The 23,000-nt window shown below is 40.6% G+C and overlaps 5 protein-coding genes across 7 annotated transcripts; all 5 read left to right on the top strand.

Moving 5' to 3' along the window:
- Positions 1–52: 52 nt before the first annotated feature.
- LOC115681153 (D-amino-acid transaminase, chloroplastic-like) lies at positions 53–3,012 on the top strand. Of its 2 annotated transcripts, XM_030605002.2 has the most exons (5): positions 54–584; positions 681–742; positions 1,455–1,630; positions 1,737–2,410; positions 2,684–3,012. In XM_030605002.2, exons 1-5 carry the CDS (start codon positions 548–550, stop codon positions 2,779–2,781), a joined length of 1,047 nt encoding a protein of 348 aa, XP_030460862.1. In that variant the 5' UTR covers positions 54–547; the 3' UTR covers positions 2,782–3,012. The 2 variants fall into 2 exon arrangements, with proteins under 2 accessions (XP_056172851.1, XP_030460862.1); XM_056316876.1 differs by lacking the exon at positions 681–742 and having other exon boundaries at positions 53–584.
- Positions 3,013–5,779: 2,767 nt separating this feature from the next.
- Positions 5,780–8,547, top strand: LOC115681155 (uncharacterized protein At4g28440-like). Its single transcript, XM_030605007.2, has 2 exons — positions 5,780–6,164; positions 8,134–8,547. Exons 1-2 carry the CDS (start codon positions 5,888–5,890, stop codon positions 8,322–8,324), a joined length of 468 nt encoding a protein of 155 aa, XP_030460867.1. The 5' UTR covers positions 5,780–5,887; the 3' UTR covers positions 8,325–8,547.
- A 1,972-nt stretch (positions 8,548–10,519) lies between these two features.
- Positions 10,520–11,419, top strand: LOC115681158 (homeobox-leucine zipper protein ATHB-52). The gene has a single exon (XM_030605009.2). The coding sequence runs from the start codon at positions 10,678–10,680 to the stop codon at positions 11,263–11,265; it is 588 nt and encodes a 195-aa protein (XP_030460869.1). The 5' UTR covers positions 10,520–10,677; the 3' UTR covers positions 11,266–11,419.
- A 2,945-nt stretch (positions 11,420–14,364) lies between these two features.
- LOC115681154 (E3 SUMO-protein ligase MMS21) lies at positions 14,365–17,650 on the top strand. Its single transcript, XM_030605005.2, has 7 exons — positions 14,365–14,607; positions 14,927–14,998; positions 15,721–15,831; positions 15,942–16,052; positions 16,286–16,425; positions 17,060–17,145; positions 17,294–17,650. Exons 1-7 carry the CDS (start codon positions 14,503–14,505, stop codon positions 17,431–17,433), a joined length of 765 nt encoding a protein of 254 aa, XP_030460865.1. The 5' UTR covers positions 14,365–14,502; the 3' UTR covers positions 17,434–17,650.
- Positions 17,651–17,973: 323 nt separating this feature from the next.
- Positions 17,974–21,697, top strand: LOC115681146 (uncharacterized exonuclease domain-containing protein At3g15140). 2 transcript variants are annotated; one of them, XM_056316878.1, is made up of 6 exons: positions 17,974–18,434; positions 19,018–19,098; positions 19,744–19,824; positions 20,070–20,195; positions 21,084–21,207; positions 21,451–21,697. In XM_056316878.1, the coding sequence occupies exons 1-6, from the start codon at positions 18,118–18,120 to the stop codon at positions 21,646–21,648; spliced, it is 927 nt and encodes a 308-aa protein (XP_056172853.1). In that variant the 5' UTR covers positions 17,974–18,117; the 3' UTR covers positions 21,649–21,697. The 2 variants fall into 2 exon arrangements, with proteins under 2 accessions (XP_056172853.1, XP_030460854.1); XM_030604994.2 differs by having other exon boundaries at positions 17,998–18,434; positions 19,018–19,220.
- Positions 21,698–23,000: the final 1,303 nt, after the last annotated feature.

Genomic DNA, 23,000 nt, shown 5'->3' with positions numbered 1-23,000 from the left:
AAAAACATTCATAAAAATTACAATATAGTTTTACGTTTTTAACACAGACAAAATGGGGTTTCCCTTCTCTGCCATCCATCCCTCTTCATCACTCCCCTTAAGGCAACTGTTGTTCATGCGGTGGCGCGATTCAGACATTTCAGAAGAAGTCTCTGAAACGTGCTTCAATCGGCGAAGAACCTTTTTGATGGGAAGGATTTTCATCTCGAGACGTTAGTGTTAGTGCGATCATGATCTTGATGAACACTCTCTCCCTCTTACGTAATGCCTCCCCACTAAACACTCGCTAAAACACAGCATATAAAACAAGATCGAGTCACCTAATCCTGTCTTCTTGCGTTCGATTGGAGCATTTTCGGTATTCTCTCCAATTGCGCAAAGACACAGGTGGAGCAGCTGACTTTTTGGACTGTACCCATTTGGAAAAACGCACAGCAAAGTGCGTATAATTGGGCTTTCAACACCCCCATTCTCTCCATCGCCTTTCGGTGTTTCCCTTTCCTGTCTATCCCGTCTGACACCCTCGCTCTCAGTCCCGTTTGACGCCATGGATTCTTGCGACTCTTCCACTGACAAGAGATCAGGTGATTGAGTCTATGGTCTTTGCTATTTGTTTTTTCCTTCTCGTGTCTGTTGTTCGTAAAGCTTCGAAATCTTATGTTCTTTTTGTTGGGGTGTAGATGCTTCAGAGATTGGCAATGCTTGTGATTCCAAAGTTCATGTGTTCTCGTCATCATCCGAGGTAAAAACCCATCATGATATATTTCCCTTGATCCTGGCTTTCCGCGCTTTATACTCGTTTTCAGTCATGTGCATGCGCAATAGTGTTTTGAGTCACGGTGCTGATGAATGGAACAAGATCACAACTGGATGGGCAATTATAATTGATTTCCCTGCTTTTTAATGAATTGCCAAAAGCTTCGATCGACCTGATGATGGAATTAGTTCGAGGATGTTCAGTTTTTGGCCCAGACAATTCTAGGCAGGACATGTTCTTCCAGGCAATAATAGCTGAATGAATCCGTAGTGCCTTGCAATGGTCAATTTGGGGATGAGATGTTAATAGCAGGAAGGTCGAGTGTTTGAAGAATCTGATGATAAGGCGATGGTGTATTTTCCTCGGCTATGTACTAGGATGCAAAGTCAAAGCTACCGAAATTTTGCATAGATATCCTTTGAATGTGGTTGCCCTCTTGCGAACTGACTTCTGCCCTAGGAAAAGATTTGCACTCTGAAGAAAATTTGCTCGGCTTTCAAATGGTCTCCCGTCATTATTTCGTTTTTCCAGTTAGATGATACTACACCATGAATCCAGCGATGTAGGAGGCATCTCTCACAATGATTACCTGTTCAAACGAAACTTCTTGTTTTCTTGAAGTGTAGAAGTGTCAATGAACTGCCTCGGACCTTGTTTGTCCTATATCATGTGTCAATTTTATCGGTATTTCTATCAGCTGCTTGACAAGCTGCATGAGAAGTGGAGTTTGGCGAAAAAGCAGCCGTACCCTGCGATGTATTCAAGCGTTTTTGGTGGAATAATACTCGATCCAGCTATGATGGTCATACCAATTGATGATCACATGGTTCACAGAGGTCATGGCGTGTTTGATACAGCAATCATTTTGGATGGGTAAGCAAGGGTTATTGTATGGAGCACAAATATTATTGATACAAATGCTTTTTTCCAATTTTGCAGAGAAAGTCTAGTTACATGTATATTGTCTTGTTGGCTGCAGATACCTCTATGAACTGGATGTCCATTTGGATCGCTTCCTTAGATCAGCATCAAAGGCAAAAATCTCTTCTCCTTTCCCTCAGTCCACCCTCCGAAGAATTCTCATTCAATTGACTGTGGCGTCACAAAGCAAGAAAGGAACTCTGAGATACTGGTTAAGTGCTGGCCCTGGGGATTTTCTGCTCTCACCTGCCGGTTGCCCAACCTCTGCTTTCTATGCTGTGGTCATCGACGAGGACTTCTCTCAATGCAAAGAGGGAGTGAAAGTCATAACTTCCACGATTCCAATGAAGTCAGCTCTATTCGCTACCATGAAGAGTGTGAACTACCTACCAAACGTGCTTTCCAAATTGGAAGCTGAAGAGCAGGGAGCATTCGCTTCTATTTGGGTCGATGACGAAGGTTATATTGCTGAAGGACCGAACGTGAATGTGGCTTTTGTAACGCACGAGAAAGAGCTGATCTTGCCCGTGTTTGACAAGATCCTCAGCGGGTGCACCGCCAAAAGGCTTCTTCAGCTGGCTCCGAAACTGGTCGAGCAGGGACTGCTCAAGAGTGTGAAAACTGCCAATCTAACTGCAGAGGAAGCCAAAGGCGCAGCCGAGATGATGTATGTGGGAAGCACCCTTCCTCTGTTGCCGATAATCATGTGGGATGACGAACCTATTGGAGATGGTAAATTCTCTTCTCCTGATTACCTTGCCAATCTTCAATTTTTCCTTTGGCAAATACTGTGAAGATAAAACATGAAGTCCTTTGATTGCATATCATAAATTGTACTGGGTGGACTTTAAAGGTTTGTGCACTGTTGACCTGCCTTCATCAGTCACCGAAGGTTTCGAGGACTTCAGACAAGCCATTCTAAGAAATGAGATAACTTCATGGATGAATGAGACCCTTTCTCTAATACTGTTTTGGTTGACAGATTATACTTTGTGTTCATTGCAGGGAAGGTGGGAGAATTAACAATGGCACTTTCTGATCTGGTTTGGGAAGACATGGTGGCCGGTCCGGAAACACAAAGGTTGCGCGTTCCGTACGCGTAGAGAACCTCCATTTTATCCGATCTTGGAGGCGAACTCGAGATTGTTAAATCCTTTGATTAGCCTTCTTGCTGCAATTTAAGGAGAGCTTTCTGTATCATATTCTCCTTGTTCTTGTGTTAAATGGCAAATAAAAGATTGGATAGCTCTGCCTCTGAAAGTTCGCCTAGAGAGGAAAAAAAAGAGAGTTTTTGCAGTTGAAACTAAAATTACTAAATAATTTTTCCTTCTTTCTCGGCTCGCGTTATTTCCGCCCCTCAAATAGCTTCGACGCACAATGAAATTCAAATGGTCCAAAATAGCCCGCGCCAGGATTTCATTATTAGTGAGATTGATGAAAGAAGAAAAAATTAGCTTTAATGTAGATCAATCAATGTAGTGATTTTATCAACCTTCATTTAGATATTGTTTCTTCTTCTTCTTCTTCTTCTTCTTCTATGCTCAAATCGCGGAAATTTGCAGAAATTTGCAGCTTCATTTCTTTTTTACGAGAATCATCTAATATTCAAGTATATTAGGAAATTTAATGTTCTCGATTCTAATTAAAAGAACATTAATAAAGTAAATTTATTTACAATGGCACTCTAAAGTTTAATTTGTAATAACTCCTTGTAATATAAATTTTTTTAGTTCAAGTTTTTTTAGGGGATTAAAGTTGATATTGTTGTGTCAATCAATAAAGATTGCTGGCAATGTTCAAACTCATTACAAAAATCCATTTAGAGAAATTAGTTGAGCACATTAGTAACCAGAAGAGAAGAAATAAAATTTGTATATATAGAAATGAAAGGAAAATATCAGGAGGTAGTGAAATATATATCATTGTTTCGATTAATACAGATAGTCGTGTGTTCATAACGACTTGAAACTTTTGTACTTTCAATAAATGGTAACTTTCGCTAATTCCATTGGCGGTTTTGATTAATTAATCTTGTTGAGTTTATTTTCATCAACTCAATAAGGTAGGGAGCGTTATAGGCATTTGGAGTGTGAAAATACCTTGAGCCTATTTTATTTTACCAATATGGATAATATTTGCAATACGGAATCGATTATACTCAAATGAAACTATTCATTTCTTTTTTAAGCAAACGGAAAATTAACATGACCTTCGCATGGTCATCTTTGCACCACTCCAGATGACCGCTTGCAAGGCTATGGAGATAGGTGAAAGCACGGTTTGACATTCTACATTCAATGTGTTGAGATTAGATTAGACGGGATAACCTTTTTTAACGAAATCTCGATCGGCATCTCATTCTGATAGAAAATCCACAAAACTAGCTAAGCAGCGAACGAATACGTTCAAAGAGGGTGATCTAACATAACATTGTTGATTTGATGCCCATATAATTATGGAAATTACAAGTCGAAGGGGGAAATGCATTGCGAGATCTTCTTTCTGTTACCTACAAGCAAAGCACTTCGCCGCGAGTCGATAATCCGGATGAAAGTTTTCAAAATTGTGTCAAAAAAAAATCGAATAGGATTCTTAAATGGCACGCGACCGAAAAGTAAAAGGAAAAAATCTCAACATTTCATAATTCTTAGTTGTACAATTTCACTTCGACTTTCAATATTGCACGAGAGATAAAATCGATTGATAGAGTAAAAGTCACCAAAAATCTCAAATTATACCCATTGTGACATATTTACCTTAAATTTAATCTGAAACTTGTACCTATGTGACACATTTACTCTCATGAACCGTTAAAAACCCGCCTAATTGAACGCCAGAAAGCAAATGGTGTTGACATGTCTACACAACTTAAATGAAATAAAAACGACTTTGTTCAGACTAAAAAAAATCATCCAACGGAACAGTGGCGGAAGGTAATTATGTCACATAGGTACAAGTGTTGGGATTTTCTATGTCACAAGAAAAAGTTTAGGGTAAATATGTCACAGTAAGTATAATTTGAGTGTTTTGATGTCACGAGAAAAAATTTAGGATAAATGTGTCTGGGAATAACTTTAAATTTTTTGCGTGGCTTTTTTTTTCTTAACTCCTAAGATTGATCAAAAGTAGTGGGTCATTTTCCTAATAAAGGAGGAAAAAAGGCAAAAATAGCGCTTTATCGCACCGAGACTCGCGCTTCTAAATTAGACCAGCACGCTCGCTCACTCGCACGAAAGCGAGGCGCAGCGAGAGAAATCTCCAAAGGAGGTTGGCGAAGGAAGGGGTTAATTCCAAAAAAAAGCATAAATTTTAGGTCGAGGGATAATTTTTGTTCGAACTTTTTTTTGTTCCATAAAAAAGCATCAATTTTAGATCGATGGACAATTATGGCCCGAACTTTTTTTTGTCCCGTAAAAAAATACCAACTTTAGGTCGAGGGACAATTCTGGCCCGAACTTTTTTTTGTCTCGTAAAAAAACGCCAATTTTCATTTAAATCTCAAATTTGGCCCCCCATTAACTTTCCGTCTGAAGTTATCCTTGTTTGAGAAAAAAAGTTATGGTGGTGAGCCTGGCGAATCTCTTCCATGGCGTCTGTCGACGGACGATGGTCTACAGCTTCAGATTACGACAAAATGACGAAGTTTTGCCAGAAAGATTTAATCTGGAGATATTTTTGACGTGCCGGTGAAGTGAAGGAGACGAACAGTTTTACCGTTATTCTTCAAGCTGTGGTTCAGAGAATAAGACAATGAATAATGCTTTAAATCCGGTCAGCAAGTCACGTGGATTTGTTGCTAAGGTGGAATAGTTAAATTGGAAAATCAATGGTTTTAAGTCAATAAGTGCCAGATTTGGGATTTAAGTGAAAGTTGGTGTTTTTTAGGAGACAAAAAAAAGGTTGGGCCAGAATTGTCCCTTGACTTAAAGTTGGTGCTTTTTTACGGGACAAAAAAAAGTTCGGGCCATAATTATCCCTCGACCTAAAGTTGATATTTTTTTATAGAACAAAAAAAAGTTCGGGTCAAAATTATCCTTCAAACTAAAGTTTGCGCTGTTTTTTTGGGATTAACCCGCGAAGGAAGTATCGATCGGTCACATCGCACGCACGCACGCACGCATCACTTCGTTCGGCCGCGATTAGGGTTCACTATCTCGTCACCACCACCGACCAAAAAAACTCTCTCTCTCTCTCTCTCTCTCTCTTTCCATGGCGACGTCACCAACCGAGGAGACCCCGCCCCCGCCGCCGCCGCCGCCGCAGCAGGAGGACCCACCGGCCGCGGCCGGCGCGGCGAAGCCGGGCCTGAGGAAGCCCGTGTTCACCAAGGTGGACCAGCTCAAGCCCGGCACCAACGGCCACACCCTGACCGTCAAGGTGCTCGAATCCAACCCGGTTTCCTCCCAGCTCCGCCACGCCCGCATCGCCGAGTGTCTCATCGGGGACGAGACCGGCACCATCGTCTTCACCGCCCGTAACGATCAAGGTCTCGGCTTTTCCTTCCTCTTCTCCTCCTCCTTTCGAGCCTGCATTTAGGTCTCCTCTTTTTATATGCTCGCGGGTCATTCCGTACCTTTTTTTTTTTTCTGTTGATTTCGGATTTCTGGCCTCTCTCGCGTGGTTGCTTCGATTTGACTGGGGATGGTAGATTTGAGGCTCGGCTGCTGGAATTTAGTGCATTTTGAAGTGTTTGGAGCAGAACTCGTGTTTCAAGCCATGAAGAATTAGCATTGTTGTGATCATTGTCCCCCTAAGGTTGAGACACCTTCCGTCTGTTGATTCGTTTTAACATGTAACCGAGAAGATCTTCCTTTTTGGGGTGTTTCATTGGCGATGGGAGAAGAAATTTCTAGATTGTGCGGCAGAGGAAATTGAATCAAGAGAAAGGTGGAGAAATGCACACACATTTGTTTGATTGTGAAATGTAATGGGAGGGGACGGATTTTTTGTTCGGTTGGACAGCTTGATCTTCCCGCTTTGCGAGCCCCGGGGATGCCATTGTGCCATTTATTGATTGCTTAACCAGAAGAACCTTTCCGTGCTACTACTACCTGTAATTTAGTAAGGAACTTTCCCACGCGTTGTGAGATACTCGTGTATGTTTGATCTTCTCTAGCTTTGTCCTAATGATGGACCTAAGGGAAGCGAGTACTTCGAGTACAAGGTGTCTGAAAATGAAGATCTGTGAGACCATGTGGCATGTCCTCTCTAAGTTGAGCAAACGAGGAAGCCAAAACCATTCTATTCAAATTTGATGTGATTGATTGGATACGATTGTTTTGCCTTCGCAGATTGTGTGCGGCCTACATGGGCTTGCACGTTAATGTACTGATTGGCCCTGGCCATGGTGCGTTGAGTCTGGGCAAGAATTTTTCTCGTGTGTGGAATGATTTATTTATTATTATTGAGCTAAATGGAGTATGCTAATGGACTTATTTGATAGTTAAGTTTTCTAGGTCACTAGAAAAATGATCTAGGAGTGGTGTAATATCATTTTCCAATAGTTTCCATGTTTTGAAAGAAATAGAAACCTAGTACGAGCGAGACTTTCCCTTCTGATTCTCTCTATTTTCTTCCATTTCTCTTCTTCTATTTACTTAAACTGCTAGCTGCAGCAGATACTTTTTTGTGTCTGATTTCTTGACTTTCTTTGATTCCTTCTGTGTTATTTTTGTGCTGAATTCCATGGGCACGTGACTTAATTGATTGTTTAACAGGGTTGCTTTTAATGCTTTCCTGTTACTTGATCATGCATCTTCTGATACGCATGAACTTAAGTACATATATCCTTTTTCTCTAGGAGATTATGTAGTGCATCTGTTTTGGAATGCTTTTCCTTGGGGATCCCTTGTAAGACCACAAATCACAATGTTCTGTGCAGTCCAGCAGTTAGTCTACATATGGTGACTCTGTAATCTTTACCTGGATATCAGAAATATTAAGTTCGATTGGTGAAAGTTCGGCACATTTTATTAGTACTGGGAAGTGGGCTTAACAAACTGTTTCTTGGCTATTTGAGTGAGACCGGCATATAAACTTAGCAACAATGAAAAGAAGAGATTGGTGTGTTTTTCTCATGGCTCTAGCCAATGTTAATAAGTCCTGACATTAAGAGAGCTAATTAAAAGTTGTGATTTTTTTTTTTGTTAATGACTTTGTTGCAATTTTAGCTGCTCTACTTTGGATGCTTTCTTAGTGTCCGATTTTGCTGATCACTTTTCTGATTCAGCATGGCTTTGTTTTCACTGGAAAAGTTAATGATTTACATCTGAGGATCTCTGTTGTTGCTTGGTTTTCAAGTGAATCTCTCTGTTTGACAATTTCCAATCAATCTTCTGATGACATTGCTAAAGCTTATATGTATGACCAGGGGACATGATATAAATCCATCTTATTTAATATAAGTGATCCTACCCCTTCTTAGTGAGTTCCTAACATATTTATCATATGTACAGTTGATCTGTTGAAGGCTGGTGCTACTGTGATTTTGCGCAATGCCAAGATCGATATGTTTAAGGGTTCGATGAGGCTAGCAGTTGATAAATGGGGTCGCGTCGAAGTCACAGAACCTGCCGATTTCACAGTAAAGGAGGACAACAATCTCTCCATGATTGAATATGAGCTGGTAAATGTCGCGGACGAGTAGTTGATATCTGTTTGCAGCATCGTCATCTCGAGCTAACGTTAACTTTAAGAATTTCTTAGGCTGTTACAGTCGGTTTGTTATTATAGTTTCCCGATATATGCTGGTACTATTGGTATACTTTATGTCCGAGATTCTACTTTGACAAGTATGGAATGGGAAGGTTTCTACTTTCTGGGGTCCAGGCCAGGGATATAATGGATAAGCAAACGACTTCTTCAGGTCCTGACATGGATTTTACTAGTGAATAGTTCCTTCTTTTATTTACTCTGCGTTATGAACGATGCCCACGTAGTGCTAACCTGAATGTTCATGTTTGAAATCAACAAGGTAAATGCGTTTTCGTGACGAATCCAATAATGCAATGACCAAATATCGATGGATTGAATCGAGCCATATATTTAGAAGGTCTATTATGGATTTGGGTGCAAGTATGATTAATCAAACATGCAGACATCTGTTCTTTTCCCATGATGATTGCTCAGTAATGAATTTGGGGAGTCGACGGGTAAGTGCATGAACAGATTCCTTATCATTTCCATAGAACATATGAGTTGTCCCAATATTTTAAGCCAAATCCGAAAGTTTCGGATAGACCCCAGAAGTCTGGTCAAATGCATGAATTTAAGAGGTCCCAACCACCGTGGAGGGTCCGAAGGACAGAACGTCAACAACGCTACGTCTGTGGTGGAATAAGTTGGCTTTCAATCGACAGTTTATGTATATAAAATATGTAGACACTTGATGAAGCGTCCTAGCCAATACCTGAACTGTCAGATGCATGCACTTGTCGGGTACAATAGTATCACGGTGACCTTTTCACTTGCAATCGTTCTAATACCGTCGAGTACCGTATAAAAGTCCCACCCAAAGATAAAATCACTTCAAGTTTGAAGGAGTAAGCTTATTGTTATGCAATGAAATACACTGAAAATTGAACACGGGGTGCATTCGATATTGTCTTTCTAACGCTTCAATAGACGTGTCTAGATATTGTCTTTCTAACGCTTCAATAGACGTGTGCCTAGACGACAGAATCACTCGAGCTTTAATACGGTGTTTGGATAATTGTGATATGTGGAGTTTGGAGTAGTAGGAATGAGTTTTGTATGTTTTGGAAGGTGATTTGTGAACATTTCGCTCATAACCGCACCATCTTGGTTATAAAGCATTATCGTACGGAGGTGCCGTAGCTATGAACTTGTGTTTCGCCGGTGTTAGTACTGCTCGCATTGCTGCAAACTTGGCGAGTAATACGATGTTAGAGGACAAGTTCCTCCTAGTTTCTGAGCCCTACTAAAGTTGAGGGACTTCTTTCATTAATCTTTTGTTTATGGGTCGACGCCTAAAGTTGAGGGGTGTGGTGGGGAATTTGCCAAATATAGAAGAGGAAGTACATGTACATTTCCAAACTTCATCACCCCTAAAATTTCTACTTCAAGAAACGGAATGAATTGATCAATGTGGGCCAAACTTTGTTTACATTATCAACTCCAACTGCTTTCTAGTCAATGTTGCCGCACAGCTTCCTGGTTCAATATGCGATCTGTCGTCCCAATTCACGTGCACAAGAGCTTGCTTCGATCTCCCATTTGATGGCTCTGCCCTTGGCTCATCATTACAGCGAATACCATCTCTCAAATTGCTTTTCTGATCTTTCCCATAACCTGGCATGATCTCTTACCCAAAAAGCGAAAAACCCATTTGGAGAGCGCCCTCATTGATCTCTCATCTTCAACAGATATTGAAGAATTAGTCAAATTATTACCCAACGGAAAGCTCGGTAGGTCTATAACTTCCTGTTATCTCGAGACATGCACATGCAACACAACTGAATGACTCAAATCGAATACATGTAGTTATCATTCTCAGCATTCTTTACTAACAACCGCCTCTTATGATTGCACATTTCTGTATGAAGTTGTGGAACGAGGATATGCACGGGCCAATATTGAAGCTTATCCTGATAACACGCTCCAAACACAAAATAAACCCCACAACCATAGCCAAAATGTAAGCAAAGTATTCCGTACCAGTTCATGCGTATGTGAATTTCACTCATATCATCAGAAAAACATAATGCAATATAAAAAATGGTACAGGATAATGTGTTTACCCTTTCCAAGAGTAGGACCAACCCACGTGAACAGACCAGTGACCCTGCTTGAACAAGTCTTCACTCCCTCTCTCTCCTCTATCTCTCTCATACCTTCCCAATTTCATATCATATTGGCTCAACTTGTGTCTCCAACCAATCCAAAACCTTATATAAAGACATCAAAAAGTGCAAAAACCCATATCCAGCTCTTAATCACACCAAGCTTCTCTTCATGTGTCGTGTCGGGTCCTAGAAGAGATGGAGTTTTTCCATGCCCATCATCACCTGAAGCCAAAACAGAAGCAGCAGCAGCAGCCATCGTCGTCCAAACAGGTCGCCACGAAGAGGCTCTCCCCAGACCAAGTGAGGCTCCTGGAGCGGAGCTTCGACTCCCACAAGAAGCTCGACCCAGACCGCAAGCTCCAGCTCGCGGCCGAGCTCGGCGTCCCGCCCAGGCAGGTCGCCATCTGGTACCAGAACCGGCGCGCCCGGTGGCGGACACAGACCATCGAGCTCGACTGCAGCGCCATGAAGCTCGAGCTCGACGGCGCGCTGGCCGAGAAGCGGAGGCTCGAGCGGGACGTCGCATCGCTCCGCCAGGAGCTCGACAAGGCTCGGGAGATGCTCGACGCCGCTCATGGCAATGGCCGGGACCGTGGCCGGGACCGCGGCGAGGGTGGCAACGGCGCCGTTCCTGAGGTTCCGATGAGCTGCGTGTTCAACGAGGACGACGTGAATTGGTGCGATTGGGACGATGGCAATGAGGTCCTGCGGATGGAGGATGGCGATGGCGACGACCTCCACGCCTGTTGGATGTTGACTAACAACGGGTCGCGCTCGGATTGAGGAGAGAGATCGATTGTCGTGTGTCCAAGTTGATCCTAAAGTAATTAATGTCGGACCATATTGACCAATGTTCCCTTGATGTAATTGTACTTTCTATTGGAACGAAAGGTCATCTTCATGTATGTTCTAACGTCAAGCTAAGTTTTTCCGCGCACTCGAAAATTTAGTCACCGTCATTTTTTTCTCTCGGGGAGAATTGATTGGTGGGTTACAATCCAGAGGTCACCCATCTTTAATTTTAGTTAATTTTACACGTAGTGCTATCTATAACTTATAACTCGCCAATCATGTATCCGATTGATGAAAATTTCTTTCAACATTAGATGAGGGAAATATAGCTCTTGTTAGTTTTTTTTCTTTTCACAAGTCAAGATATTAAATGCATATATATATGGATTAATATCATAAAAAACTCCAAATTGATACGCCTATATTAAATTTACCATAAACTAATTTTAGTACAACTTTGATAAATTTACCTTTCGTTGGTTTCTGTTAAGTTTTAACTTCAAATTGTTGAGTTCTATGACACGCGGTAGTTGACGGATGTACTAATTTGGGGTTTCACCCTCCGTTTGTCACAGATGTACCATTTTGTGATTTTTCGTGGCATTAATCCAATTTATTGGGAACTAACGGGGTTAATTTGTCACAAATGTACCGGTTTGGATTTTTTATTATAAAAAAAATTAGTCAGTGGTAAATTTATAAGTGTACCGATTTAGAGTATAAACCCTATGATCACTTGATTTTGGGCATGGGCAATGATGTAATTTTAGCGAGGCTAGTTGGGCCTTTTGAGAGGGGCCATAGTTGAATGACTAGCTTTGGGTAAGCCTAAACTAAAAGTCATACATCAACTTGCAAAGATGAAGAGAGAAGAATATTTAGTTATCTGCAAAATTTTCTGCTCCCATCGGCTTGATGAGAAGCAAGTTGCGGTCTTCTTGTGCCTGTTGAAATCATTCCGAGTCAAGATCGGCTGTTAGCTCATCACGTGATTCGTACTCGAGGACAAGAAAACCATATGCATGCACGTATGGAGATTGGGCCATGCTAAAGTTTGCTAAATTGATTTAATAAGCGATGTGATAGTCTATAAGTATTGAGTCGTAATCAATCATTAATAGCTCGTTTGTCACTTACGGCTCCGTTTGTTTCGCGGAAAATGAATGATTAAAAATTCGTTTTCTTAAGAATAATCGCTTGTATCGCTTGAAATAATTAGTAGATACAATATGTTTTTATTGCCTACAATAATCCAATCTCTAAATATTTTTGTGGACAGTGACAATACTTTTCGTTCATTCATTTTTGTAAGCGATGCAAGCGATCGATTTTATGATTTTTTTTTAAATTATTTATTTTTCGCGAAACAAATGAAGTCTTGGTACATCAGCAAAGTTTTACATTATGCAGCTCTTGACGACTGATGGCCATATGTGTCGTGTGATGGAAAAAGGTGCATCTGCCGTATATAACTCGTACAAAATCTAGCATTCTGGATAGACTTTCCTTTCCCATCGCAATATGTTTGGATGGGAATGCTTGTCTAAATCTAAATATACAGTTGAGGATTTATACCTCTTGGATCAAGATGATGTGTGCGAGTCAAAATCTAAATGGACGGTGCAGATATGGGATTGTTAATTTATGCTCGAATTTAGGGGTATCAACAGTTCGGGTTTCCATGATATCTGAACAGTTTTTTGTACATGTGTGTTTGTGACCCGAACAAAAAACACTGTTTGGTTCAGATCGAGGTGCAAAAGACGATAGTGAATGAGACTTTCATGGAGGCCGTTCTCTAAAAGGAAGACAGTGTGAGATTTAAAGTGTTTCGGTTTGGGTACCTGAACTGAACCAAAACTGTTTAGGTACCCATTTTCTTTTATCAATTACATAATCTCTTAATATGTTCGAATTTGAGTTCAAGTTTCGAGCTAGACCCGATTGACATTTTATAAAAGTTGAGCTTGAGCTTAAAAGTAGAGCTTGATTAAACTCGAGTAGAGTCGAGTTAGGCTGCATCTCGATCTATAGCCAAAATAAGGCCGGATATGATAGAATATAAAATCAAGGGATCTTGCTGTATTCTATCCATTCCGTGATGAATCGTGGAAATAAAATCGGATATGTTCATATCCTATCATGTCAATTATTTGATAGGAACTGCACATCAATGTAAATGAATACGAAAATGCACTAATGAAAATGGTAAAAGTCTATCGTGATTCACTTTTAAGGAACCACAAAGGCACAAACGGATGCTACCTCAAGCAATCAATCCATGATTATTGTATGATCTAAATCTTTAACGGCAAAGGAGCGCATTGTAGCAATTCAAAGGCACATGTTCGACCGTGATAATAAACATAAACGGTCTACACCAACATCGATGCGATTTTTCTAGATCTTTGAGAGGGTAGGTTGAAGGTTCTTTTAGAAATCTCTTTACCCCTCATTCTTTGAGAATCGGAAAGATCTTTTTTCAAGTTTGAATTTATTTCTTTAAAATCCGAATTCTTGTACTTTAATTCTTTCTTTCATTAATTTATTTTATTCCCTTCCATCATTCCTTGATTAAATTTTGCTAAATTACAAACTATACTAATATACCTAAAAGACCAATATACCCAAAATACGTAATAAGTGTAAATATTCAATGCACGTATATATAGAATAAACAGTATAAAATATAAAGAAATACAAACATATAAATAAAAATCGGAATAAATAAAAACGAAAGTTATTACTGTTTTGTTATTTTGAATTTTATTCTCTAATACTGGAATATAAATATATTTTTAATTTTATTAACTTATGAAATTTGTAATTTGAGAAATACAACTTTTATACCATGGACAAAAGAAATTCTATCCATCTTTTATCACACCCCCACATGGAATATTTTTATTTTGGGCTGTATTCTTCTTATATCCGACTTTATCTTGTCGTGAACGCGAACCAAAACACGGGAACAATAAATTATTTTATGCTGAGTACCAAACGTAACCTTAAATTGAGCTGAATGACGAAACGGTGCGTTTCAGGCAGCTAATGCCTGGGTTTTTTTGGCCCTTCCCTACTTCCCTCCAAAAATGGAAACACATCGGAGCAGGAGCGTCTTCTTCACCTTCGGACTCGTTCGAGAGGGAGCAGAGGAACCGAAGAATCTGTTCAAGACCAGCCTTCATATTCAGTAGCGAGATAGAGAGGGGGCTGAGACGAACCCAAATGGCATCGACCTCGGCGGCGGCGGCGGCGCGGACTGGTGGCGTCACCGGACGGATACGGCACGCCGCCGTGACGCTCCACGACGACAATCAAGCACTCGTCACTGTAATCAATCTCTTCGATCAATGCGTTTCTCCACCTGCTGCTGCTTTGGATTTTTCTCTTTTAAAGATTTGATGTCGATTCAGTGCTCGCTCACGGAAACTGTAGACATGGCTTGCCTCGCTCAGAGTTTTTAACCCTAGAACGTTTTACTCATTATAGAATGAGCGGCTTACCCCGTTCTTTCTTTCTTGGGAATGTAGCGTGTGGAAATAGTGCTTAATCACATCCTCTGCCCGTCTGTGTTATGCTTCCACTTTTTGAAGAAATTTAGGGGGTTTTCTGCGCGTTTTGGATTTATTTTGTTTTGTGCGTTTCCCAGGAATTTTTGAAGGCTTTCGGCATGTTAAAGGAAGTTGCTGTTGCTCTGGAGAAAGACAATCAGACTCAAAAGGTACTTTTGGATTAGGAGAATTCAGTCTGTTTATCAATTTCTACCTCCTGTCCATATATTAATCGCAGACTTTTTCTAAGGACTTTTTTCTTTTGGTTGTTGCAGAATACTATGTTACTATTTCTCTCAGGCATTATGTGCATTGTTTTATGCTCCCTGTGGCTGTAAATGTAGTTTTGTTGGAAGAAGTGGGCAAAAGTTATGATTTTGAAAAGTATCTATTTGCTGCTAGATTCAAGCATTAGCTTAACCCCTGTCGGGTTCTTGCCAATTCTGATTTCTGTGAAGTACGAATCATAATTTGATGGGATATTTCCTTAATGTTGTTCATTTCACATGGGAATACTTGATTTTCAGTTACAAGTTACTGAAACTACCGTAATGATGCAGACTGCAAAATAGCAGAGAAGCAAGTTTTCTTTGACTAAGAATCTATGGTCCATACTGACTAGAAGTCTCTGGATTGCATTATAAACAAGCTTGAGCATTGATGCTGTAGTACAATTGTCCCAAGTTTTTCTTTTGGCGAACCATTTGGGCAGAGTTGGCATAATCAACCGTGTCATACAAGCAACCTTAGCTTACAATGCAAAGTAGATTCACCGGAGTTGATACAACTCTGTGGACTGTGGCTTTATAGATGGGTCGGGAAGTTATTTTATTGTCCCCTAACTAGCATGATGGTATATGACCTGCTGAATTGATTGCTTGACATTTGCCAGGTGGAAGAACTTGAAAATGCGGCTGTGGAGTTGCTGCAAACTTATGAAGATTGTACACATTTGTCAACAGCTATCAAATCTGTTGGTGATACATATGAGCCTGGTGCTGAGGTAGCTAATTTCTTTCTTTGGGGGACTGTTTTGCCCGCTGAAAAGTAAAGTATAGTGTTTCCGCTTGGTGTTTTAGCCAATAAATATTTGGTTTGATATCCAAAATGCAGCTAACTGATTTTGGTAAGCTATTTGACAACGAGATTGCAAAGCAAAAGTCAAGTTCATCAACAGATCCACAAAACCACCCATTAATACGCCAATTTAGGGAAGCAGTATGGGTATGACTTCTACTTCTGTTACTGAACTGTCCCCTCTGGCTCTAGTATTCGTATCTTTTATGACTATTTTCTCCTACAGCAAGACGAGGCTTTTGGATGGAAAATATCCCACCTGTCACACATTGGTCGTCATTCTGGAAAATTTGTTTTTGATAACCATGTCTTGATCATCATCTTCTGAGAGAAGTATTCTCATTGGCCTTTTTTTTTTTTTTCCTATTTTGGATTTGCAGAATGTTCATCATCGTGGCCAGCCTATGCCTGGTGAAGAGCAGGATGATGTCATCATGACCAGTACCCAGGGCAACCTTTTGAATGTCGCTTGCCCATTGAGTGGAAAGCCGGTTACCGAACTGTCGGCTCCTGTTCGCGGGTACTGCACTTGCTTCCATTTTGTCCAACTGTGATGAAAATTCATGATATCATTTGATGACTGAGTCTCGTGACAACTCTCGTTGGTCTGGATTTCCCATCCTTGAATTTTCTTTTTAATATTTGACTTGAAGTTTGGATTTTAAATTGTGGAAACTCTTGCCCTCTGGAAGGATCTCGGGTAACTTAATCCTCTACTATGATAAAGGCAAAGCATGATTAATTTTCATACAATTAGTTGACTGGGCATTTTTGGTGAATCATTAGGCCATTATATTAATTTTCGTGTGAACTGGCTCGGGACGGATTGGTTTATTTAGAACTGCTGGATGATTTGAGCATGTTCCAAGAGTTCACTTCTGGAAACTTCCCACTCGTAGAATAAAAAAAAACTCATTTCTTGATAAACCAGTCTGTTTTCTTGGACAAGTAATGACAAACCATTCATCGTAGAAAGTGAAGTCAGTTTTTTGACTTGGGCTCAAGCGATGAAAGTAAAGGTAGACAAGGCGCAAAGGCTCAGTGTTCTTTCTACCTCTATTTGGTTTAGCCATGCCTTATTGAAGTCCTTTATTGGATTGTCTCTGGTGGTTTGTTTACCTGTTTTACTTATTGGACCAGTCTACTCTGTGCAGTGTGGAGTGCAAGCATATATATGAAAAAGAGGTTATTCTGAATCATATCAGGTCCAAGGGTGGGAACTCGAAGTGTCCTATTGGAGGTACTCAGACAGTCTTTTCAATTAAGGATTCGTTTCTTTTAAACATTCTAAAGTTTTCCCTGCCCATCTCAATCTCGATCTTTACCTTCTTCACTTTCATTCCATAGAGTAACAGAAACATGTATTTTCCTTTGTCATTTGCTGCCAGCTTGCCCTAAGGTACTGTCAGCAGATAAAGTAAGTTGCGACCCTGTGTTACTTTACGAAATCGAGGAGATGCGCAAACGGAATGCCGGGACTGAAGTAGTTGAAGATTTTACCGCGCTCGGTGAAGAAGGAGATGATTGATGGAGATGATTCTAACCGTTGCTGACCAAATTATCCTGGAAAAAGCAACTAGGCTTGCTAACGTTTTTCGAACTGCTAAAATAGAAACGAGTTTGTACAGAAGATGTTAAACTTAAATCCATCGCCACCTTCTATATACTGTCCCTTGTAGTGTTTCATGCTTCTTTTGTCCTCCCATGATTGTGGGTGGTATATGACAAATATGTCGGTTAACTGCCGAGGATTGTGGTTCAAGAACATAGAAAAGACTGGCCCTCTTGCCACATTGGTGTATTCTTGGTGAAAGTTTCATTCTTGTTGTTGCCCTCTCTCTGTAGGAATGTCTCTCTGAAATTGTGGTCAAGAAGTGGGTACCTGCGCAAAGGCATTTTTAATTCGCTTCAAATGGAACAGATAATGGTCTAGGAAGAATTTGTTTAGTGTTGTTTCTTAACTGCGCTTAAAGTTATCGGTTTTTTCGAAATACAAATAGTATTTGATAATATGTAATGTAAATATTTCACTTTAGTTAAATGCTGTTCGGAAAATATCAAATCCTTAAAAACTCAAACCTCGAATCTTTTGGCATTCGGCGCGACCCCATGCTGCTCTCGCCGGCGCCGGATCAGATAATTTGGCGCTCTTCAGCAGTAGCGACCTGACCGCGTATGTCCGGCGACGGCCAGAATTGTGCCCGCGAAGTACATGAAATTTAAGCAGACGGGCAAATCCAAAACCAAGAAGCGATGGCGGCTTCATCTCTCTCCCGAGTCCTCCCTCTGTCTAGGGTTTCGCCTCATCGTTTCCCTCTTCTCTCCCCCTCCATCATCTCCTCCTCCCTCGCCGGACCTCGCGCCTTCCGTCGTCTCCCTGCTTCCTCCCTCTCCGCCGCTCCTCACATGTCGAGTCCCTCCCAACCCGCGCGCCACGACCACCCGTCGTCCGCGAGCACTAGTTACGCTCGCGACGCCGATCGCTGGAGGCCAATGTGTTTGTACCACACCCAGGGCAAGTGCACCAAGGTAGTTTTCTCCGCCTTCTTACAAGTTGCTGGAAGCTATCTAGTGTTTCTGCTCCTTAAATCCGTGATTTCGATGGTCTATGGTAGTGAAGTCCTAAGTTTCCATTTGTCTGGTTTGCTCCTTTTCAAGACGTTCCTCGTTTCTTTGGCGAACGGAATTCCTCACTGGCTTTTTATACCTTCTTCCTGGCACAATGGAAGGTGGTTCACCGTTTACGTTCGTGCATAGCAAGTACCTGATACTGGAAATTTGTTCGCTTGACGCGATTGCACGGAATAATACTCCCATCTGCGGGTAGTTGGGCTTTCTGGAAGATGATGAGGAATTTCGATGCCTGGATGCCATCTTTTTGGTCTTTGTGATCACTGAGCTTTCGATTATTGTGGCCTGACTTTTGACTTCGACAACATGTTGATTAGTGTTTTCCCACCACGAAAATTGAGATACCGGTGTCAGTTTCGTGCGAGCATGGATTTGTTTGGATCTATTGAAGCATTTGACATAACTGCAGCGAGCATGTGTGGCTTCAGTATGAGGCCATTTTCGACTTCAGTTGTCTAATTGAAGTTATTCTGACTTTCAGATGGATGATCCTATCCACCTTGAGAAGTTTAATCACAACGCTGCCAGAGATCTTCGAGTTAGTGCTGCTGACCTTGAACACGTGTGCCCTCAAGACCTAGATCATTTTTTGGTGCTTGATTTGGAAGGAAAAGTCGAGATTCTGGAATTTCCAGTCTTGATCATTGATGCTAAATCGCTGAGTGTCGTAGATTTGTTTCACAGGTCTTACTCTGCCCAATTCTTGAATTCCAGTTCAACTGTTTGATTGTAAAATGCTGGAAATGTGGATTTTTTATACACATTTTACTCTTCCAGACCGAATGTTAATTAAGAATGCGTTTTGGAACCCTTGTTCATTTTTTCTTTGTGGCCCATGGGCCATTATCTGTTCATGAATATTCTCTCTCCTTTTCCAATTCCAACTCTTTTGGTTGGATTCACGCTTTCTTCTGTGTTTGTTGGGAAAATTCTGAAGTACGAACATTTGTTTTCTGTTGGAGGGGAGCAATTGCATCTTCATATTATGCAACGGAGTAGAACGGAACAAGGAATTTGTGTCCTCTGTTTTTTGTGAATTATGTTTGTGTCTATCTCGTTTGGGATAATGAGTCTGGTCTCATACTATGTTCTGTGGTCTATATTTGTGATCAAATTTTCTGTGTAGTTCTTATTAAGTTTGTTGATGGAATTTATGATGAATTTTATTTGCTTGCATTTTAATTTTCTTCTCATGATTAGTTTACAGGTTCGTAAGGCCGTCACAAATGTCCGAGACTAGAGTAAATGAGTATATTGAAGGAAAATATGGAAAATTTGGGGTTGATCGGTAAGTTCTTGGTTTGCTCTTCTACTCTGTCATGCTTGGCTTGTGCAGTATCCTCTTGTATGGCGCATCCAATAGAGGAGGACGTTAAGAACCGCAATTACTGTTGCCACCTACTAGTTTTTCTGCCTGATTAATTGTTACAACGATATAGTGCAATGAAACTAATTTGATGCGTTTTGAAATTTAGTGGCAAATTTTCTCCGACATATAATTGTGGATATTCATCTCTAAATGCGAATGTGCAGTGTCTGGCATGATACAGCAATATCATTCGAAGAAGTCATTGGCGAATTTGAAACTTGGTTGGCTCAACATCATCTTTGGGCAAAGGAGCAAGGAGGCAAGCTTAATCGGGCAGCATTTGTAACTTGGTGAGTTACCATGTGTTCATCATGGAATGTTTGGCTTTCAGACACAAAAAAGAATTGTGACGGACTGGAAGCTATGTTAAGAAAGAACCCTGAAATCAGATAAATCTTCTGCGCAGTGCTTCCTGGTAGTAATTAGTAGCCCGTTATAAGTTGATTTCACCTTTTCTAACAGCAATATGCTTTGAGATGAGCTAATATGCACCCTAAATGCCTTATAGATCAGAAAAATTGGAATTTAATAATGAACGTTAGTTTTAGTCCTAACTCCTAATGGGGCAAGCACAATCACTCACAATTCTGCTTGATATCTTATTACTGGCTCCTATTGGTTGGTTGCAACTTTGAGAGTTGCAAGTTTTAATTCCGCAATATTGACTAGCGGCATGCATAATGTAGTTTGCATTCTATCCTAGACTTTTTCTGGCAAAACATTTCTGAGATGGAGAAAGGCAGAGATGAGAAGCTGACCTACCTGGCCTGTTTTTGTTCTTCCCTTGACTATATATTGAAGTTTGTTTACTTGTTTGATGTTTTGTTTAACCTTAGAATGCAAGTGTTTCCTATTGATTAGTCTAGTTCAGATGCCCACCCAGACATATATATATGTTGACACTTCTTTCACTGACTTTTTTAATCTGCTGCCCCAGTGCATCTTTAGTAACCTTTTTCTAGAACTGAACTGTCTAAAACTATAGAGAAAGGGAGAGTGTTGAGCTATGGGGAATATGTTGATATACCTGTCTGCCTGAGGATATATTTTGAAAGGAGGGGGGAAAAGCTGTTCTCAGCAATATGGTGACCTAAGTTGTGATTGACTAATCCACTGAAGGATGGAAAAATGGAGGCAACCGTGGGTTTGCTAATGTATATTTGCTCTGTTTGTTTTAGCGGAAATTGGGATTTGAAAACTAAGGTCCCTCAGCAATGCAAAGTCTCGAGAATAAAACTTCCTGGGTATTTCATGGAATGGATCAATCTGAAGGATGTCTATCTAAACTTCTACCACAGAGAGGTAAGTTTATGCTTTGGTTTGTTATGCGTGACTTTTCCGATTTGGCACTTGTCGTACACCTTGTTGATTTGCTGGAACTTTGCTCTTCAAACATACCAGGAGTTAAAAAGCAGTCTGATTCTCGATACATGATTGAGGTTCTTGTTAGGAACCATTCATTGCGAGACCAAACTGTGCCTTTTGAATTAATGCGGTGCGTCGTTTCTTCTTCTGCTTGATATGTTGCTTATGTTATTATGACAGGCCAGAGGAATGATGGCAATGATGAAGCAACTAGATATATCGGTCTTGGGAAGTCACCATCTCGGAATGGATGATACCAAGAACATAGCGAGGGTGTTGCAACGCATGCTTGTCAATGGTGCTGTTATGAGGATCACTGCATGGAGGAGCCCCAAGTCTCCTGATAGAATTGAATTTGCATACAAAAATCGTATATAACTGCTAATGACAAAAGTTCTGCTTTTTAATGAGTGATTTGTGTGTATTATGGAGGGCGTTCTGGCTCGTTTATTGGGCAAGGTTTAGCTGCACCTCGCCAGGGCGACGGATCAGTGAAGGACAAAAGGGACTCCAATGGAGAACCGTAGACCTTCGATGCCAAGAGACTCGCCGAAAAATTGGCCGCCGGGGAGGAGTTGGACCGCGAGAACCGGTCCCATTGACGAATTTAACTCCACGGGAGCGTGGGTTTGAGTCCCATAGATACACAAAAGGAGTGTCGATGAAGCACTGCCCTTTTTGGTTTCAAGGTCGCATGTTGTAAGAATCTCTCTTCTGGGCAATTGCTTGAACAGCAGAAGTGTGGAAGGCAGTGAAGTGTTTGAGCATTTGATGACAAAATGTCTACCTTGGAAAAAAGAAAATTAAAGACAGAACCTTTCTTTCTTCTCTTTGTTCAGATGGCATTAGTTGCAAATTGTTTTTAAGATGAATGAACAAGAACATAATTAGATAAATATGCCCTCTCTTTTTTTTCTTTTTTCGGGTCGAAAAAATATACCGTCTTAGTCCTATCGACAACTAATATATAGTTTATTTATCTTTTAATAAAACAGCAATTTGTGTAATTAGAACTGGTGCTGCTACTTTTAGATGTCCCCCCTACAAATTACAAAAGAGACCTGCCCCGCATAAGTGCCGTTGGTCCTCCCGGTCCCTACTCCTTAATATTTCCAGCGCATCTACGTATGTCGCCTCCTATTTGGCGGCAAAATTTTGGTCGGACAAGGAACCAGCAGACGCCATTGGTGCAAATCTTCACCCGCTTTGAAATTCAATCCACGCTCTCGACGGGGCGCGTCGTTGGAAATTTTGACTTTCCATACTTTGAAAGTACGTATTACCGGACGAAATTAATGAATTTTCTCCTCTTTTTTAATTATCTTTAAACATTTCGAGCATCTATTATTTGTGATACGATGTAAATGATATTTTTTTGGGATGGAAAAAGGGATAAATTCGGATATAAAAATTCAATGTCGTAAATCTACCGTCCCTATTTTATCACCTAATAAAATAGGAAGTAACTTTCTATGAGTTGACGAAGAGAATCTAGTATTTAAATGATTATCTGATTCCAAGATTAGCAAGCTAGCTAGCAGAGTGATTTTTTTCTCGAAAGTTATTTTGCACTTTAAACTTAAAGTAAGAGCACAACAGCAGTCTTCAGATTTCTTCAAGCAAAGGATGGTCGACATTGTCGATCATAAGCTTTGAATTAATAAAGCCAATGGCGGCTTTAGGGTTAATCTCAATGATAATTTTATGAAAATCAAGTTGTTCTGTGAAGT

The sequence above is a fragment of the Syzygium oleosum genome, unplaced genomic scaffold, assembly GCF_021117445.2.
Source record: "Syzygium oleosum isolate NSW1041296 unplaced genomic scaffold, Sole_v2.1 Sole_v2.13, whole genome shotgun sequence".
Taxonomy (NCBI): Eukaryota; Viridiplantae; Streptophyta; class Magnoliopsida; order Myrtales; family Myrtaceae; genus Syzygium; species Syzygium oleosum.
This window is presented reverse-complemented; position numbering and strand designations above follow the sequence as displayed.

Coding starts and splice junctions, on each gene's coding strand:
- LOC115681153 (XM_030605002.2), top strand. CDS start 548: ATGGATTCTTGCGACTCTTCCACTGACAAGAGATCAG. Junction 585..680: donor TTCCACTGACAAGAGATCAG/GTGATTGAGTCT, acceptor GTTGGGGTGTAG/ATGCTTCAGAGATTGGCAAT. Junction 2,411..2,683: donor TGACGAACCTATTGGAGATG/GTAAATTCTCTT, acceptor TGTTCATTGCAG/GGAAGGTGGGAGAATTAACA.
- LOC115681155 (XM_030605007.2), top strand. CDS start 5,888: ATGGCGACGTCACCAACCGAGGAGACCCCGCCCCCGCCGCCGCCGCCG. Junction 6,165..8,133: donor CACCGCCCGTAACGATCAAG/GTCTCGGCTTTT, acceptor TCATATGTACAG/TTGATCTGTTGAAGGCTGGT.
- LOC115681158 (XM_030605009.2), top strand. CDS start 10,678: ATGGAGTTTTTCCATGCCCATCATCACCTGAAGCCAAAACAGAAGCAG.
- LOC115681154 (XM_030605005.2), top strand. CDS start 14,503: ATGGCATCGACCTCGGCGGCGGCGGCGGCGCGGACTGGTGGCGTCACC. Junction 14,999..15,720: donor AAGACAATCAGACTCAAAAG/GTACTTTTGGAT, acceptor GACATTTGCCAG/GTGGAAGAACTTGAAAATGC. Junction 17,146..17,293: donor CTCGAAGTGTCCTATTGGAG/GTACTCAGACAG, acceptor ATTTGCTGCCAG/CTTGCCCTAAGGTACTGTCA.
- LOC115681146 (XM_030604994.2), top strand. CDS start 18,159: ATGGCGGCTTCATCTCTCTCCCGAGTCCTCCCTCTGTCTAGGGTTTCG. Junction 19,221..19,743: donor GTCGTAGATTTGTTTCACAG/GTCTTACTCTGC, acceptor ATTAGTTTACAG/GTTCGTAAGGCCGTCACAAA. Junction 19,825..20,069: donor GGAAAATTTGGGGTTGATCG/GTAAGTTCTTGG, acceptor GCGAATGTGCAG/TGTCTGGCATGATACAGCAA.